The following is a 19,305-nucleotide window of genomic DNA, read 5'->3' as shown; positions in this document are numbered from 1 at the left end:
TTAGACTAATTTGTTTAGTAACCCTGTCAGGTCAGAACTTGTGTGGTTTCATCAATTCACTTGTTAAATTGTTGTTTGATGAGCCTACTGTAGAATTTGTAATTTGCAGGATGTATGTAATTTATAGGTTAGGTGCATTGCCGATTCTAAATTGTCCCTAGTGTGTGCTTGGTGTGTGGGTGTGTGTGTGTGTGCGTGCTCTGCGGTGGGCTGGCACCCTGCCCTGGGTTTGTTTCCTGCCTTGCGCCCTGTGTTGGCTGGGATTGGCTCCAGCAAACCCCCGTGACCCTGTAGTTAGGATATAGCGGGTTGGATAATGGATGGATGGATATACAAGACCTGCAATAGATACCTTTATGGCTATCAGAATGTCTCTTTAGTTTTGTAGAGAAATTGATAAGTCTTTCAAGGAGTCTTCCTGACTTAAGGTAAAAATTAAAAATATTGTGGTCACACCATGAGAAAGAAGGTCTCATTGATAGATTTTAAAGTGGGAAGCAGAAAACAAAGATGAATGTCATCTTGAAGTAAGCTTAAATGCCACTCCAAAAAATGAAGAACATAAGCATTGACAGAAAAACCTAGAGCGGTATTGTCTGCCAGGTCACCAAGAAATGAAAACTACTACATGTGTAAAAAAAAAAGGAAAAACAGCTTTAAGCAAGTCAAAACAGAGATCCAGTAACAGATTTGGGGTTACACACAGATCCACATTTATTTTCTTGTGCAGTAAACGCTGCTAACGCACACCTAACAGTCTTAACTGATTACTTTACTTCGTAGCCAGGATTTTATTTTTTTCTTCCTCACATGTGTGGGAGAGTTTTTGATTATACTGTATTTTCAATACTGTTATTCTGTTTTTAACTCTGTGATAGGGTGACTTATATTGAGGAAGGTCAGAATGGAGTCTTCAGGGGGTGTCCGTTTTCAGAACAGCTCCTTTGAAGAGCTCACCCGACAACATGGCATGAAACTAACGCTAGCTTTGTTTTGCACTCTTTAACTCACTTGTGACAGTGTGGGTCAACCCCACACTACTGGGTCCTTCCAGGGACCTGCCAATAACATACCCAAGGATTGAGCAGATGAGGACACAACACAACGCAAGGGGTAGCTGGAAAGTGAAGTGCAAACATTCAGTAAATACTCTATAAAACAAAGTGATGGTGGATGTTAAAATCAAACAAAAATAACTTTTTTAAAAATCAAGGTTATAAACATAGGCAGAAAACAGTCTTTTAAAATCTGCTCCCTGGTGCGTCCCTTTGGTACTGACGTCTCCCCTCTCATGGGGCTACACAGCAGAGGAGATGCCCTGTCGACAGACACAGCTGACCTCCCACAGGTCCGGGTCCGGGTCCCTGCAGTTTCATTGCTACAACAGGACTCCCCATTTGAAACCTTAGCTTGGGTCCCCAAAGGCCATGGTGATCACAATAGGGGTCTCAGTCCAATCCTCGCCGACACCTCACTGCAAGTTGCTCCTTTCAGCACTGCACCACTCTAGCTCGTCTAAACTGCTCCCCTGGAGTGATCACTTCTTTAGTCCTAGAGCGTCAGCTCCACGCTCCCCTTTTGGGGCTCTTCTTCCCAGCTGCCTCCCTCTTATCTTTCTTACTCACACCAGCACTCTCCCGTCTTCCTGCCTTCTTCTCTCTCTCTCTCTCTCTCAATTCTCTTTAACCTCTGTTCTCCTGACAGATGTTCTTTCTATTGATCTGTTTTCTTTTTCTCGTGCTGGCTCATCCTTATATGTCTCCGTGGGTGCAGAGTCTCAATTGTGTACCGCATGAAGCCGATAAAACAATTGTGACAGACCACACCTTCACGTGCAGGTGCGTTTCACCTCAGTTACTCCACCAACCCCCTGCAGCTATGTGAGCACACACACCCATGGAGATCGAGCCGATTAATTAATTATTTATTAAAACAGCCACTTTTTTCTAAGCTATGGATCTGTTATACCACATCGCTCCATGCGCTTTGTAAGCAAGACTGCGTCTTCTAGCCTGCCTTCTATCCACTGAACATTTTTTCTCTATATTTTGCATTTAACCACCAAATACAGCAGGATTTGCAAAACCAGCAGGCAGATGATGGTTGGCAGTGAAAATTACAAGATGTATTTGTGACCTGGAGTGAATGTAGACAAGATAAAGAGCAAATTTTGCTGAATATTGCAATAGTGCAGGTAGCGGTGGATTGGGGGGAGAGAGAAACTGGGCTTAATCCACTCATCTTGCTCTTCACACGTATCCAATTAAAACACACCAGAGGCAATAACAACAGTTTGGCTGCTCTACAATGTATAAATGTGTGTATATTTACACACCTTAATGAAAGCACAAATAAATTAAGTACAGTACATTAAGCCAAAGTGCCTCCACTCATGAGTGCTTTATCGCTTCACAAGAAAATTACTGCTGATAGAAAACAGAAGTGAGGCTCTCAATTCAACCGTGTTATGGAAGGTTCAGAACAGAACATTAGAGAAAGTAGAAATATGGACAAAACCCCACATAAGCAGAAAGATGAAAATGAAATTAATGGAGGCATGCTCTGAGAGGGGGCTCTATGGTCCATGCTTCACCACACAACAGGATATAGACTGCCTTCAGAAAGTAGCTTGTCCCCTTAGAGGAAAAGTAGAAGATGTCTTTACATTGCATTCATATGTTATAATGAAAATTCAATGTACATTTACAGCGGATTGTTGGTCTTATAACTACATAAGTTTCTTTGTTGTGTCAAAGTGAAAGAAACATGTAGAATACAACCAATTACTGCAATTATTCATCCATTTTCTAAAGTGCTAATCCAGTTATTTGTCACAGTGAGCCAATGCCAATCTCTGCAGCACTGGGAAGGAAACAGCCCAGGACAGAGTGTCACTCTATCACAAGCCACATTCACACACGTATACTTTTTGTTTTTTTCTTCAAGCATCCTTTATTCATTTTCTAACATGCTTTAATAGTTCAAGAATATAGCGATGATTAATTTAAATGGGAACTGTAACAGTATGTTATCTGTTCCTTCAGAGTGAGACTCAAAGGAGTTTGCTATGAGCCTTACTTATCTATAATCACTTACACTAGTTTACGAGGCTTCATGCATTTAACACAGCTTAGCATTGTGGTTTTGATGACTTGGTTGATTTTTCTGTTTTGACCAATAAATAGACCATGTCCTTTATTAATCTGTCCGCCACATTTTCTTCTTATACAGAATACCACTTAGATAGATAGATAGATAGATCTTTATTGTCATTGTCACTTTTACAAAGGAACAACGAAACTAATCAATAAAAGTTGTCATCAGCTAGCTGCCACAGGGACAACATGTTTACGAACTTCATACTTGTAGTGCTTAAGTCAGTTTTATTTCTAAATACTGATATACTGTATACAGTATATATATATATATATATATATATATATATATATATATATATATATATAGATAGTAACAGGGCACTATATAAACACCTGACCTGACACAGATTCACACTGGAGGCATGTATAAAATAAATAGACTTTTATTGTTCTTCACCTGTGGGGTACATCTTTCCCGTAATTCCCATAGACACAACACAGTCCCAAGTGTACAAGAACACCAATAAGCACACCACACTCCTCTCTTTCGGCACCACCGCTCCTCTTCTAAGCTTTGTCCTCCTCCTCCTGACTCTGGCCACTGAGTGGTGATTGCTGGTTCCTTTTATTAGGCACCTAGAAGTGCTCCAGGCGCTTGATTGCCGACATCCAGCTGCATTTCCAGGTGTGGTGAAACTAGTGCCCAGAAGGGCTTAGCAGCTCCTGCGGAACCCTGCTGATGGGTTAAGGACCTTCTACGGCCCTGTCCAGCTCTCCTAGAATAACTGCCTGTTTCCTGGAATCTTTCCTTCCTTGAGACTGTGCTGGGAGACACAGCAAACCTTCAGGAAATGGTACGTATTGATGTGCCATCCTGGAGAAATTGGACTACCTGTGCAACCTCTGTAGGGTCCAGGTATCGCCTCATGCTACCATTAGTGACACTGACCGTAGCCAAATGCAAAAATAATGAAAAAACAGATGAGAAGGGAAAAATGTTAGTGGCCTCCACGTGTTAAACCATTCCTGTTTTGGGGGTCGTCTCATTGTTGCCCCTCTAGTGCACTTGTTAATTTCATTACCACCAAAGCAGCTGAAACTGATTAACAACCACCTCTGCTACTTAACTGACCAGATCAATAGCCCAGAAGTGTCACTGACTTGATGCTATACTCTGATTAAAAAGTGTTCCTTTAATTTTTTGAGCAGTATACATCACAATCTGATTTACTCTAATCTCAAGGCTTTTAAATAAACGAACCACACGCCGTGGCGCAGCGTAAAGGGGCTTCACTGCTGCCGTCCGAGGTTCGATCCCCGCGAGGGGATGCAGTGGAGTGTGTACGCCTGATGAGCCCAAATAAGGGTGAAACACGTGTCGCATACTCTTTGCATTATTTGACTGTAAAACTATATATATATATTGTAACGATCTGAGAAAGAAATTGCCACTGAGGCAGTGTGTTCTAAAAAGTTAAAAAAAAGGGGGGCTGCACTGTGTGATGTGGAGAGGGGGGCGACCAGAGACACAACTGCCTCTCTTAATAAGCAGCCTCTGGGGTGCTGGGGAGGAGGGACTTTTGGAAAGGAGGTTCAGGTAAAAGAATGTGAGTGTGTTTAACTCGTGGTGTGGGATGGTTTTGAGTTCAGTGCTTGTTTGTTTGTCCTGACTACGTTGTTTTTCGGCTTGTGAAGTCAGAAGAAAATAAATAAAACCATTGATTAGTTTTTTTAGACAATTACCACCACTTGCTTGCAAGATTTATTTGCCCGCCTGGGAGGAGATACTACAATATATATATTTTAGTTAAGAATTTTTTTTGTGCGTAAAGACCTGTTCTGGCTGGTTCATATGTGTTAAATTGGCATATGGCTAATGTAATGTGTTTAACTGCTGAATTCACATTCACTGTTACTGGTGGTGTCATCATTATTTTAATACTGAAAGGACATGCGGATGCCATCTTTGTACTTTCCAAATGGGTTTAGAGAGTAAAATAATTAGTAATACAATTACATTTTCTAGGAAGTAATGAGCAAAGTAACCCTGTTATAATTTGAGCGAAGTAATTAGTAAATTGTGATGGTTTACCTTTTTTGAGTAACTATCCCAGTTTTGCTTGTATTATTATTTCTCTTTAAAATCAGATGGATCCAGCCTGTATCATGGACATATCCCCTCAAGCTTTGCTGGGTTTACTCAATGTATCATTTTATTGAGAATGAGGGTTCAAACCTTAGCACAACCTATATCTACCCCTGGATATATACTGAGAAATAGAAGAAGGCTGCCAAAACAGGTAGTGTCCATGGTGTAAAACAAACCAAGGTGACTTTAGCCTCAATGAGATTAACGTGGAATACAGGCCTGGATTAGATAAGAACTGCACATTAATTTGTCAAAGACAGAAATAGGCAGTGACCAATACCAAGAGTCATCTGGGCAGTCCTGGGTAAGCTGTCCACATATTTCCAAAGCATTATTTGTTTGGTCCGGACTGTCTCTCTGAGCCAAGCCATAGATATATCTGACAGTCCTTATGAGGTTAAAATAAAGTGATTATCAACTGCTGCGTCTTGGGGGCAGTAGTGATCTTTTAATCAAACACAGTAGCTCAGTGTGTGGCTAAACAGTAAATGGCAGATCCATTGGTCAGCACTAGGCCTGAAGTTTTCAAATAGATCCTGAAGGTTGTGTCTTATAAGAAAATTTAGGATGGTCCAAATGAATAATGGAAGAATATGTTGAAAAAAATCTAAAGAGACACTCAGACATTCTAAAAGGATTTAAAATTTAAAACATATGAAAGGTATGGTGGTAGTTGGCAGATCTCAGGAAGCACAGATAGACCCTGTAGACTGCAGCATAGCTCAAAGTTCCACTAAAGAAATGTCATCATGGAGAAGGGAAAAATAGTGCTGTCTAAAGAACAAGGATACCAAGTAAGTTCAGGAAACAACAGCCATGTTGTCATATTTTAGAACATGAAGGGTTAACAAGCTTTTAGAATAGATGTGGGCACCCTGGGTAGGGGTGAGCTGCAGGTGTTTTGTTTTCACTTTTGTTATAAAGCCTATGATAGAAATAAATAAGACAATCTGTCATATTTCATCATTAAAGCAGGTAAATGAAAGGCAGAGAAGTAAATGCACAGTAAATGAGAAAAAATCAGAATAAGATGTGACAGATTACTCAGCTGGCCCTGAGTTTCCAGGACTAAAAGAAGAAAAAGAAAAGACAAAGGCAAAACAGGAAAGAAGGCCTAGCAGAGCCCATAATGTGAAAGAGAACCCCCTAATGGTGACTGGAACGTGAATTTTGGAATGCCATGGGATAGCAAAACTGACCTGTTTAAGGAATTCCTTGACAACAGGTATTTCTGAAGGCAACAAAATAAAAGAAATGTCATTTAAGACTTGTAACCTGCAAGGAGAAAAGCTTCAGGCTCTTTAATAGCACCCATGGAACAAGGCATTGGATGGAGAGACAGGATGGGAGGCACCAGGTGCACCTGGCCTTTTAAGTGTTAGTTATGATTCATTGTTTTAGTGACATATTGTCTGACCATAGATATGATTCCAAAACATGATCCAGAAGTAAAAGCTTTTTTAGGCTTATAGTCCACTTCCTGCATAGGAGTTTGGGAAAAAGCTCTCCTGACATTGCTACAATGTGGCTTGCTATAGAAAAGGAAGGATGAGAATTGAGGCTCAAACAGGATTATTTTCCTTCTGTAGGGATGGTGAGTGTGCAAGCCATCCCACCAGAGAGTTAGATAGGAGACCATACCCAGAGGAGCAGGTGGGGTCTTTTGCTGAGGTTTATTGATTAAATCTCAGGGTGCATTTGACTGCTCTCCTCTGCACAACTATATAGAGTTGCTATGTCCTTTTTGTAGTGTGGTGGTCAAAATACATCATCATAATCTTGTTGTGATGTTTTCTACATAATTTTGTGTGGATGTATGAAATTTATTAGTTTGTCGTATTATTTTGGTCTTGCCTCTGACCTTCTGCTTTGATCAAATGACAATTTTTTTGATTTCTCCTTTGGCTCTCTAACATTGTGGTCCTTATGTTTATTTCTCCCTTTTGAACTCAGTTTTGTACTCTTTTGTTCATAATATGCACACAGTACTCTAGAGTTGGCCTCACCAGTACATCACACAGTCCTGGCATAATGTTCCCTGACTTATACACAACAGTTATTATATATAATATTTAAATTATCTAGATGATGAGACTGTCAAATCAACATCAACCCCTAAATCCGACTCAGAGTTTTCTTCTTTTAAGTCAGTTTGACCCATTTTGTATTTATAATTAAAATTCCTTTTCCCTTCATTTAGTACAGTTCACTTTACATTAAAGGAATACTTCACCCATGGCGGAGAGAAATCTTTAATCACATTTTTTATTTAGAATGTAGATACAGTATCACTCAAAAGGCTTCTATGGAGCCCAATACTGAACTAACAGCAAGAAAAATTAAAATGTCCATAAAAAAACATATGAAACATTTATCATTTTCGTTGGTTTGGACATGTACAGAGGAGAGATGCTGGGTATATTGGGAGAAGGGTTCTAAGGATAGAACTGCCAGGCAAGAGAAAAAGAGAAAGGCCTAAGAGAAGACATGCAGGTGATGGGTGTAACAGAGCAAGATACAGAGGACAGAAAGATATGGAAGAAGATGATCCTCTGTGGCAACCCCTAATGGGAGCAGCCGAAAGAAGAAGAAGAAGAAGAAGAAGGAGGAGTATTCTTTAAACTGTATTTCCCGAATATTGAATGGATGTTGGTGATTACAGAGGATGTCTGTTCTCTTTCAACAGACATGTTAATATTTGTGGAGGAATACTATTATAGTGGAGGGTGTCAAAAAGACAGTAAACTGTGATGGTGGACTGAAAAGGGCGTTATTTATAAAAGTATATGCAACTGCCTCAACTTGTGTTCCAAATGGAATGCAAAAACATACTGTGACATTCAGCTGTAATTTTTCACTTCAACCCTAGACTTGAGAGAATTTTGTGTAGATCTCCTCCTTCCATTTGAATATGGAATTTTCTTGGAGCCAACTTACTGAATGATGTTAATTTCCTCTGTGTGTAAATATACAGTAGAGCTGCACAAATTCTCACTGATCAAATTATTAAGGACACTACACCATTACTGGGTAGAACCTCGTTTTTCTCTCAAAACAATCTCCATTCTTCATGCCATGGATTCCACAAGATGTTAGAGAGATTCTGCTCCATGCTGACATGATTGCATGATTTGTCAGCTGTACATTCATGCTGTGAATCTCTCATTCTACCACATCCCAAGGTTTTCTTTTGAATTCAGATCCAGTGGCTGGAAAGGCAAGTGAACAACTTTGAACTGATTGTCATGTTGATGAAACACGATTAAGATGACTTTGCTTTTTTACTTTGTGCATTATCGTACTGAATGTAGCCATTAGAAAAGGGCTACGAAGGGATGCACATGGCCAGCAACATTACTCAAATAATCTGTGGCATTCAAGTAATGATTGATCGTTATAAATGGGTGTAAAGTGTGTCAAGTAAACTGTTCTCTACACCATTTCACCACCAACACCACAAGCCTGGACTGTTGGCACAAGGTAAATTGGATACATGTCAGTGCCAAATTCTGACCCTACCATTTGGGAGCATCAGCAGGAAACAAGATCATCAGACCAGGCTATGTGTTTACTGTCTTCAGCTGTCCAGTTCTGGTGAGCCTGTGCCCACTTGCAGCCTCAGATTTCTGTTCTTGGCTGACAGGAGTGAAATCTAATGTGGTCTTCTGTTGTTGTGGCCCATCTGCCACAAGGTTTGACGTGTTGTATGTTCAGTGATGCTTTTCTGCTCACCACAGTTGTACAGAGTGTTTTTTCTGAGTTACTGTAGCCTTTGTGGTCATTCTTCTCTGACCTGTGCCATTAACAAGGCTTTTCCATCAGCAGAATTGTTTTTTAACACACCATTTTGATTAAATCCTAGACCATTTTGCATGAAAATCCCAGGACATCAGCAGTTCCAGAAATACTAGGACAAGCCCTTCTAGCACCAACCTTCACGCCACGATGGAAATCACTGAGATCACTTGTTTTCCCTCTTCTGGTGTTTGTCCTGACCTGTATTTGGATGATTTCATGCATTGCACTGCTGCCACATGATTGGCTGATTAGATAATTGCAAGGATAAGCAGGCATACAGGTGTTCCTAATATCTTGCAATCGAGTTTATATGTTTCTGAGGAAGATACATGGAATACTAAGGTCCATCATCTGCTTCTATGTGACTTTCTCCTGGTTCATAGACTGTGCATATCTGTTATGTTTTTGTTCTGTTAATTTCTTGAACATTTGATTAAATAAAATCAGAACAATTGAGAGATAAGTGAACTCACTGTCCCTGCAAACCAATGCACCTGGCAATTCAGGTTATGACTTAGGCAAGTCTAAGAAGTGTAGTGAAAAATGTTCGATACAAAGTAGTGCTGCACATGCTGCCTTACTGTCTTGTTTTGCTCTTGGTCTTGCACTGATTCTTATCTTCTTGGTTTTCTGTTGGCTATTCAGATTTTGAAGATTTGAAACTGAGCAGGAAACAAAATGTCTTATGGATCTATTGATGGTGGTCCTTTTGGCAGCAGAAACCCATTTGGGGGGCCCACAAGGCTGGGCTATCAGCCAGTAGGTAAGTGACTTAAGATCTTTGACTTTTGTATGTTGTGGTATAACTGGAATGGCTGTAGACCAGATAGACAGGCCAGTGTCAGAAGAATTGCTGGCCAGTTTGGCTGATGGAAATATATAGCTTGATTGACTTTACTTTAAGGATGGATACATAGATGGAGGGATTGATTTGTAAATTGATTTTAAACTTAACTAGACGGGAAGATAGATTGGTGTGTGCATAGATGCATCATTTGTCAAGTAAATGGATGGATGGATTTATTTGATGATTGGCTAATGATTTCCAAGTTTAAATTGAACAAATGGAATTATCCAATCAGATGAATCATACATTTTTAGAATACGGAAGAGATTATTGTAGACTTACTTAAAGGAATATGAATAGGAATGAAAAGAAAACAAGCTGAAGTCTATCACATGTATAGTACCGAAAAAATAATTACAGTAAGGGGCACAAATGTGCCAGAAGGCAGAGGGAAAAAGAAATGACCAGGAAATGCGGTAACCAAGGGGGATTAGGCAGAGACTTCATTAGAAACCAGCAAAAGGTCAAAAACACTAGAGAGAAAACCAAAATACCAACTGTCAATGCCTTTAAATTACAAAAATAGAGCAGAAAAGGTTCTAACACTAAAATCTGCAAGTTTTAGTTTCTGCTAACACTAATAAAGAAACAAGTAAAAGAAGGGAGTCAGAAAACTGGAACACTAAAGTGACACCATTGCCTTCTAAGATAATGGTGCCATTGTGACAGTTTATGCCTCACCTATGTTACATCATGCAACCCACGGCAACAGGTATCATCATCACCACAAACAAAATGGCGCTTACAAATTCACAGCATGCTAACATCACCATAATAACAAGACAAATGATTGACCTGCAGAAATAAATAATTAATATATACAAAAAGGTAAAAACAAAATCTACAGGTCAATAAATTCTAAATCTTGACAAATGTGATTCTTCGTCTAAGTAAAAACACAAAATGACAAACATAATCAGAAAGTTTCTCATTGCAGGTTATAACACAAGATTGATTAAAATGTTCATATGTTTTGTTGTTTGTTTCCTTATTTTACGTTTCTGGCATTGAAGGCCAAACATGTGCTTGCCTCAAAATGGAAACACAAATACAGCAATGCACAATAATATATTTGAAATAAATAAATAAATAAATTTCATAGACAAGACAAAATACAGAGAAGCTGATTTCTGCCACTCAAAAAAAAAACTCATGTTATTTTGCAAATGTGCTATTTTGCTAAAGAATTGTGTTATTTCACAATAATTTTTGTACTATTTGCTAAAAGTAGTGCATTTTTTTACAATAATTATTGCATTACTGTACAAGGATATTGCCTGCTGTTGCTGATAGCTCATCATGCAAGTGTGTGCTTCAGTTGTTTAGTGACAGCTGTTAATGAAAAGATAAAGCACGTATGTGGCTTGCAATCAAATAATAAGTTCTAAGCAAAAGTTATAAAGTTACAACTTTTTTGTTAAATAAATTGCTTTAATGACATCGACTGTGCCCCTCAGTGTCCATTGTGAGCAGTCAGAATTATTAGACTTTGAGGTCTGGGTAGTGGAGCTGGGGTCACCCTTGGTTTTCAGAGCATGCGCAACTTAAGTTACATAAGCGACACTCCTCGGTGTCCATAATATACTCTCCTTAACTTTCATAAATGGCACCCGATGGGTGATGTAGGCTAATGGAATGACCATCTCTGTCTTGCTGCCATCTGTTCTTTTGTTAGTCACCTTTTTTTAAAAAAAATCTGGAAAAAACCATGATAAAATGTTTGAGAAAATAAAGGTCACGTTGGTAAATAAGAATCATTGAAGGCATAAATTTGTGAGCACAAAACTCAAAGATGCAGTCAAATGCAAAAAAAAATTTTTTTGAAAAGATGATGCTGTGCAGGTGTTCATACGGTAAAATCTTAAAGAATTTATGAAACACGTTGGAAACCTTTTGAGTAGCAAAAACACTGTAGCAGTTAACAGTAGAAATTAACACTTTTGCTGAAGGGCAAGCCAAAAATGAATCCTCAATCTGATCAACATGCTCATTGATGTCAAACCATATCTTGAGAAACCCAGAAATAAGCAACAGAGTCTATCTGCAGCGAACCTCCACAGCTCTGCAAATACAACTGAGGTCAAATCTGATTGACTGTTATCCCGCCCCTAGATACACCCACAATGCCTCCAGTCTGTGGTAACCCTTCTCGAGCTCCGCAGCTCTAAGAGTGTAACAAGTTTCAAGTAAAACAAGCAACATAATTGGTTGTTCAGTAGAGCTCCTGACAGGAACAGTAGGTAAATATGCATGTTATGCCACTTTATTATGAAATATTATGCCATTGTAATGAATTTCAAAGGTAAAATGGATTTTGCTGTAATGTGTTTTTGTTTAACATTAGTTCTATTGGAAATTGAGCAGGACAAAAAAAAAGAGAATTTTGTTAAAACTGACGTATATTTAGTTTAAATAAGGTTTCATTTTAATATGTTTAGGACAGATGGTTTAACACTGAGAGAATGGTAGTACAGAGCTGTCATTCCTTTCTCACTGTGCCATGGTCTGAATGCAGTTTGCTTGTTCTCCCCATGTATTTGTGGATTGACTGGTGTCAGTGAATGTGCTTAACTGCATATGATTACCTGTTTCAGAACTTAATACTGGAAATGTGTCAGTAATACAATTAAGATAACATAATTAACCCTCTACGTGCTGTGAAGTAAATAACATCTATCCCCTTCTTCACATCTCAACCCAAGCCCCCAAACCCCCAAACTTTCAATGTATGAACACTAGCCACATCTCACTGTTTCAAAATATCAGTTTGCAAACTACTTGTTTAAAACTAACGTGCTTTATTTATATGTTTTTACTACTGGAGTACATCCAGCATATTCTTCATTCTTCTCTGATTTGATGTTTGATTTTACCCTGTAAACGATCGGCGTAATGTCCACCATGCTTGCTTCTAGTCTTATACCCAGTGCTGCTGCAATAAGGCACTGGCTCTCTGTAATCATAAACTGGGTGGATTAAATTTACCCCTCAGCATATATAGGATTTAAAGTATACATCCAACTTTTGTTCTGTTCTGGTCACTTGATTACATCCTGTGCACAATGTTATTGGTGACCCCAGCAGGAAATGTCTTAGCAAAATAATGCAATGCTTTTGTGAGAAAAAAACACAATATTTTTTGCAAAATAATGCAATACTTTTGTGAAATGCGTTCATATTTTTTTCAAGTCGCAGGAAAAAGCTTAAAAAAAAATAAACTACACAAGAGTCTAATGTTTCCTAACAATGATTAGGTAAGTTTCTAGATGAACTAATAGAATGTTGGATACACTGATTGATACATAGGATAGGAGAGCTCATTGTGTGATCAGTGGAGAGATGGATGTGTCAATGGACGGATGGAACGGCTCATTCCTTCTGCACCATTCCAATTCTTCAGCTGCTCCTCAGACAGTCCAAACCCTGCCCAACCCCCCGGCTGTTTTTCTGCTTCAAATTCTTTTTTATTATTTTTTGTCCATTTTCAGCTGGGCTTATTTTCACAGTAGGGGTAGCATTAAAGCAGACTTTCTTTTGAATACAACATAATAATGGCTTGAAAATGTCGAAATATTTTAAGGAGCCTTCCATGGAAGGCACAGCAGGGTGCTACTCTATGGGCTACCCTGTATGCTTAATAAAAAAGATGTGAGTGAATGCAACCTGTCTCAGACCAGAGGTACCTTTTGGTCATATTGTTCAGCAGGTCCCAAGCCTGGCATCCTTAAATAGATGCAGTGGGCAGTAGAAAAGTTACACAGTTTAAGATGTCTAGTAATATCTAGTGCCCTTTTGTTCAATGAGCACAACTAGTATACTGCAGTCTGGGCCTTGTTGAATTGGGAAGTTTACTCAGGAGGCACTGCAACTTGAATGAAAGATGTGTGGTTATTGGAAACACAAAACAGATTGTATGCAGGCTTATAATCCTGCATATCAGAAGCAAACGTTATTGTCCTATAATTTATTCCTTTATTTACAAGCCTGCCCTTTGCACTATTAGATCATAGGAAGCCTGAGCCTACCTTAGCAGGGTTGAATGCAAGGTAGGAACTGACCCTGGAAGGGTCACCGGTTAGTTATACAACCACTTGTAAAATAGCCTCACATGATGTGTATTTCATGCACTTAGTATCTTCTTTATTGTAGAAGGTCTATTTTTCTTTAACATGATCTTATTTTCTTCCCTTCTAAAGCTTTAGAAGAAGGTCTAAAGACAGGAGATTGGAACAACAATAAGCTGAAAAAGAAGAGCAGTAGAGTAAAAGCTTTCAAAGTATAGTAAGCCATTAATGGGGCAATTTCAGTGGTAACAATGTGAACGCTTGCATTATTTAAAGCAACTAATATAGTACTTACGCAAAAAGCTATGTAGCATTTTGGAAGAGGTATGCGTTCACTAAAGAAGAATCAAAAAAGAGCTACCCGGGTTAGCTACATCTTACAACACAGACTGCTGAGATCCATTTTGTACTTTTTAAAATTTTGACTGTATTGAAATCTCCCCAAATACATCTGTAAAATGCCTGCATTATATTTATCTTTCTTAATATCTAAGTATTTCATGGAAAAACTTAGGACTTTGATTATATTGCAAATGCAACTCAGGAAACATCACTAGTTCTGACCAACACGATCATTACTAGACAAGAACAGAAACCTAAAGGGCACTGTGGAGTCTCATTACACCATGTTTGGGCTCTTCAGGATTTATGGGATTTATCACTAGGTTTCTATAGAAGTTGGCGGAGTGGTGGATCTGAGGCTAGGGATCTGTGCCGGCAGTAAGGTTGCTGGTTCGAAACCGATGAAATGCCAGTCATGACTCTACTCTTTTGGACCACTGAGTAATGCTCTGTCCAGAGTATGATGTTAATCTACATCCAGCCCTGCAAGCAAGTCCTCCAACTTGCAGGGAAAACTTGGGGGATGGTGGCAGGATTGGCACTCCAGCCACTGTAAAAAAACCGGTTGCACAGCTGTACTTGGATCTCATGCGGGTGGTTTGCCGTGTGGTGGATGCAGCAATGCGCTGTAGCAGCGTATGTTCCCAACCTCTCTCTCTCTATCTCTATAGAGGTACAAATGTGCAGGAGCACCTAAGACTGCAAGATGGAGGGCTAGGTATACAGCCTTAGGGATTCTATAGAGCATCTAGGACCCTGGAAGTAATTCACATGGGCATCCAGAAGTGCCTCATGCCTGGGGCTTAAATGCCCCTTCAGGCTATATGGCCAATTTGATTGAAGCTGAGTGGTAAGCAGAAGGGAAGACCTCAGCTAGCCAAAGAAATTCAAGACAAGGGCATGAGAAAGGCTCTTGGTAAAATGTAAACAGGGATTAGCAGATTCGTAATGTAAGTAAGTGGATCAGCTATGATCACAAGGTGGTCACCTTCCACTGCTGCCTGTCAGTGAAGATCCATCTGTTCTGTGAATATCTGTTTAATTTAAAAGAAAAAACTTTACTCTGTGATATTTTATACTGTCAATGAATTTGTTGATTAAGTTTAATTGTAGTATTGATTTTAATCTATGATTGTAAATAATTTGTTATTACATCTTTATTACTTGTGGTAATCAACTTTTGCCCTAGACTAATATTACTCGATTATGTTTACATCTTTTGTAAGTCACTTTGGATAAAAGCATCTGCCAAGCAAATAAATACAAATATACAGTAAATGTAAGTGTCAGGCTTACTATTTGTAGCATTAACCATAAAGGTTATTTAACCTCCTTTTCTTAGGAATTGAAACTTTTCATGTTTTTTCCTCTTTCTAACTAACCACACCTTTTATTGTCAAACTAAAAAGATTACAATATCCAAGCTTTCGAGGCAACTAAGGCCCCTTCTTCAGGCACAATGTAATCAGGCCTGAAGAAGGGGCCTGAGTTGCCTCGAAAACTTGCATATTGTAATCTTTTTAGTTAGCCAATAAAAGGTGTCATTTTCCTTGACTGTCTTACTACATTCATAAAGGCTAACACGGTACAACACCCTAGTATAACTAACCACAATAATTTAATGAGGATCTCTACTGCCTTATCCTAAAAATATATAACATTACTTTGTATCTGATGTTTAGACTATCTCAATGTGAATTCTATTAAAAATGAACGCAGTAAGCAGAAATTCAACAGAATTTGGGAACCTCTATACTAGAGGCATTGACTTTCAGTTCAAATGGAAAGGAGATGTCTAGATGATTCAGGACTGGAGCTAATTGTACATAATAATTTCAATTTATCAAAGGTTTTATGTGAGAACTAATAAACTTTCTGGATGTCTTCTTCATCAGATTTATTATTAGGGGAAATTACTGGATTAATATTTGATTAAATTGCTGGTAATTATTAGCAAACTCTATGAAACAATTAACCCATTTAATAGTTCTGTATATAGTTCTGACCATTGATTGATGGCACTCCCCAGAGGGCAACGTTGTGGAGCTCTCCGAGTCAAGTTATTTCTTTTTCCTCTTCTCCTTCTTACTTTTTTGTGCCGAGTTAAGACACACTCTGCAAACGTTCTCTATGATCGGGCGACCTTATTACAACTGAGAGGGCGTAGCCATATCGGACTTTTCGACCCGATTTCTCTGGAATCCCACCCTGAGCTAGCGTGCTATGCTGACTCGACGCTAGGCCAGCCCCCGACAGGGAGCTCTTCTGAGAACAGGCTGAAGCGGAGGCGCGGCAGATGGGGAAGAGCTGACCAAAGGCTCCAGCGCTTGGTTAGCAATAGAAGGCTAACCCTCCTGGTCATATTGTTTGCAAACGTTCAGTCTCTGGAAAATAAAATGGATGAGCTCCACACTCAGATTTCCACGCAGAAGGACATTCAGGATTGTTCCATATTGTGTTTCTGCGAAACCTGGCTGGGGGAGAGGACACCCAATGAGCTAATAACACCAGATGGCTACACGGTCTTCAGTGAGGACCAATGAGCTGCGGACAGCGGTAAGACTCGTGGAGGAGGAACGACTGCCCTCGTCAAACAATCATGGTGTACCGACTGTAAGATCATTTCTAAATCCTGTTCTGAAAATGTGGAATATCTGACTTTGAAGTTAAGGCCATTTTACCTGCCTAGAGAACTGCAATGCATCATCGTGTATATCCCCCCCTCCGCTAAGGAGGAGGCTGCACTGAAGGAGCTACACGATATGATCAACGAGCATGAACACACATATCCTAACGCCGCTGTTATCATTCTAGAAGATTTTAACCATTGCAATCTCCATAAAAACATGCCTAAACTGCATCAGTATGTGACCTTCCCCACTAAGGGAAATAAAACATTGGACCACTGCTACAGCAACATGAGAAATGCCTTTTCAGCTGAACCAAAACCTCATTTTGGAAAGTCTGATCACCTGGCGATCCGTCTTAAACCAGATTACAACAAAAGGCTCAAGACAAAGCCAGTCATAGCCAGGACCGTTAATACCTGGACTGATGATGCAACAGCTAGTCTGCAGGGCTGATTAGAGGCCACAGACTGGATCATTTTCAAAGAGGCCACTAAAGATATTCATGAATACACAGAGAATGTTAGTGACTACATTAGCTGGTGCACATCCATATGTGCCCCTCCCAGGACTGTGCGTATGTTCACCAACCAAAAACCCTGGTTTAATAATAATAATAATAATAATTCATTACATTTATATAGCGCTTTTCTCAGTACTCAAAGCGCTATCCACACTAATGGTGACATAAAACAGAAAATCAGGAAGCAGCGAGAGGCCTTCAAGTCAGAAGATCAAGTGGAGTATAAGAGAGCCCGGTACGAGCTGCAGAAGTCCATCAGAGCAGCAAAAAGGGCTCACTCACAAACACTTGAAGGCTACTACTTCAACCACAACACGCACAGCATGTGGCTGGGAATTCAGTCTGTCACAAACTACAGGAGAACCACAGCAACTACAGACCCTTGAGATGCCACCCTTTCAGACAGCCTTAACACCTTCTATGGCAGGTTCGGCAGGCAGAACACAGATACACCATCCAAGGCCTCCTGTGACCCCATGGACACTGCCTTTCAGGTGACACACACACATATCCTGAAAGCTCTGAAGAAGGTGAACCCCCACAAGGCTGTGGGACCCGGTGGAGTTCTTCCCTGAGTTCTGAAGGCCAGTGGGGAACAACTAGCTGGTATGTATGCTGACATCTTCAGCCTGTCATTATCCCAGGCAGAAGTCCCCCGTATTTTTAAATCCTCCACCATCATACCAGTTCCCAAAAGACCGGACACATCCACCCTAAATGACTTCAGGCCAGTGGCACTCACACCAGTCACCATGAAGTGCCTAGAAAAACTGGTTCTCACATACATCAACCACATGGTCCCGGACACTGTGGACCCTCTCCAGTTTGCCTACCGCCCCAATCGATCAGTAGATGACATGGTAGCAATAGCCCTACATCACACTCTACAACATCTGGAAAGTAGCAGAACGTATGCCAGGATGCTCTTCCTGGACTACAGTTCTGCTTTCAATACCATCTGCCCGGGCAAACTGATCGAGAAGCTGACAGACTTAGGCGTCCCAACTTCCACCTGTAACTGGATCCTGGACTTCCTGACAGATAGACCACAGATGGTGAGAATGGGAGGACGGGTGTCTGCTGAGCTCTCTTCACCCTGTACACTTATGAATGTGTCTCCACCCAGGACAACACCATCGTCATTAAATATGCTGATGACACCACCATCCTGGGGCTCATCAAGGTGGGGGGGGGGGGGGGGGGGGAGAGTCAGGGTACAGGACCCTGGTAAACAACATTCTTGTCTACGGAGAGGAGAATGACCTCATCCTCAACACAGACAACACCAAAGAAATAATACTGGACTTCAGGAGGAATCCTGCCTTCAGGAAAGCCGGACTGAACCATCACCCTCTCACCCAGGCCTACAGAGGACTGATAGAGAGCATACTCACCGCAGGCATCACTGTCTGGTATGGGGACACCACACAAGCAGAGAGGAAGGCTTTGCAAAGAGTCATAAAGACTGCAGAGAGGATCATAGGGACAAAACTTCCTTCCATGGACTCTATGTACGCACATTGTTATCGGAAAAGAGCAGAGGGAATTATCAGGGACTCACTCCATCCAGCTCACTCTCTGCTCAGACACAAAAACTGTACGTACAACCTGAGACACAGCAGAGCGGACAGCATCATCACTCACAGAACAAGGTTTTTCAATAGCTTCTTCCCCACCACAGTCAGACTAATGGCAAAACAAAATTACTGAACATGTGCAATAACCCCACACTACCTCACTTCACTTGTCATGTAAATGACAAGTGATAAATGTGTAATATTTTAACTGTGCAATATCTGCAATATAATTGTATTTTTTGTGTAGTTATTACCACCTTTTTGTATAGTGTTGTTATAA

The 19,305-nt window shown here is 40.1% G+C and overlaps 1 protein-coding gene across 1 annotated transcript in view; it reads left to right on the top strand.

Moving 5' to 3' along the window:
- Positions 1-19,305, top strand: part of tsnare1 (T-SNARE Domain Containing 1) — a 919,576-nt gene that overhangs the window by 165,451 nt on the left and 734,820 nt on the right. The window contains exon 2 of the mRNA XM_028817483.2: positions 9,691-9,808. Coding sequence (XP_028673316.2) covers positions 9,724-9,808 — 85 coding nt within the window. The 5' untranslated portion in view covers positions 9,691-9,723. The remainder of the gene's footprint in view (positions 1-9,690; positions 9,809-19,305) is intronic.

This window comes from Erpetoichthys calabaricus, chromosome 13 (genome assembly GCF_900747795.2).
Source record: "Erpetoichthys calabaricus chromosome 13, fErpCal1.3, whole genome shotgun sequence".
NCBI lineage: Eukaryota > Metazoa > Chordata > Cladistia > Polypteriformes > Polypteridae > Erpetoichthys > Erpetoichthys calabaricus.
The sequence above is the reverse complement of the archived record's forward strand: the minus strand, read 5'-3'. Positions and strand labels throughout refer to the sequence as shown.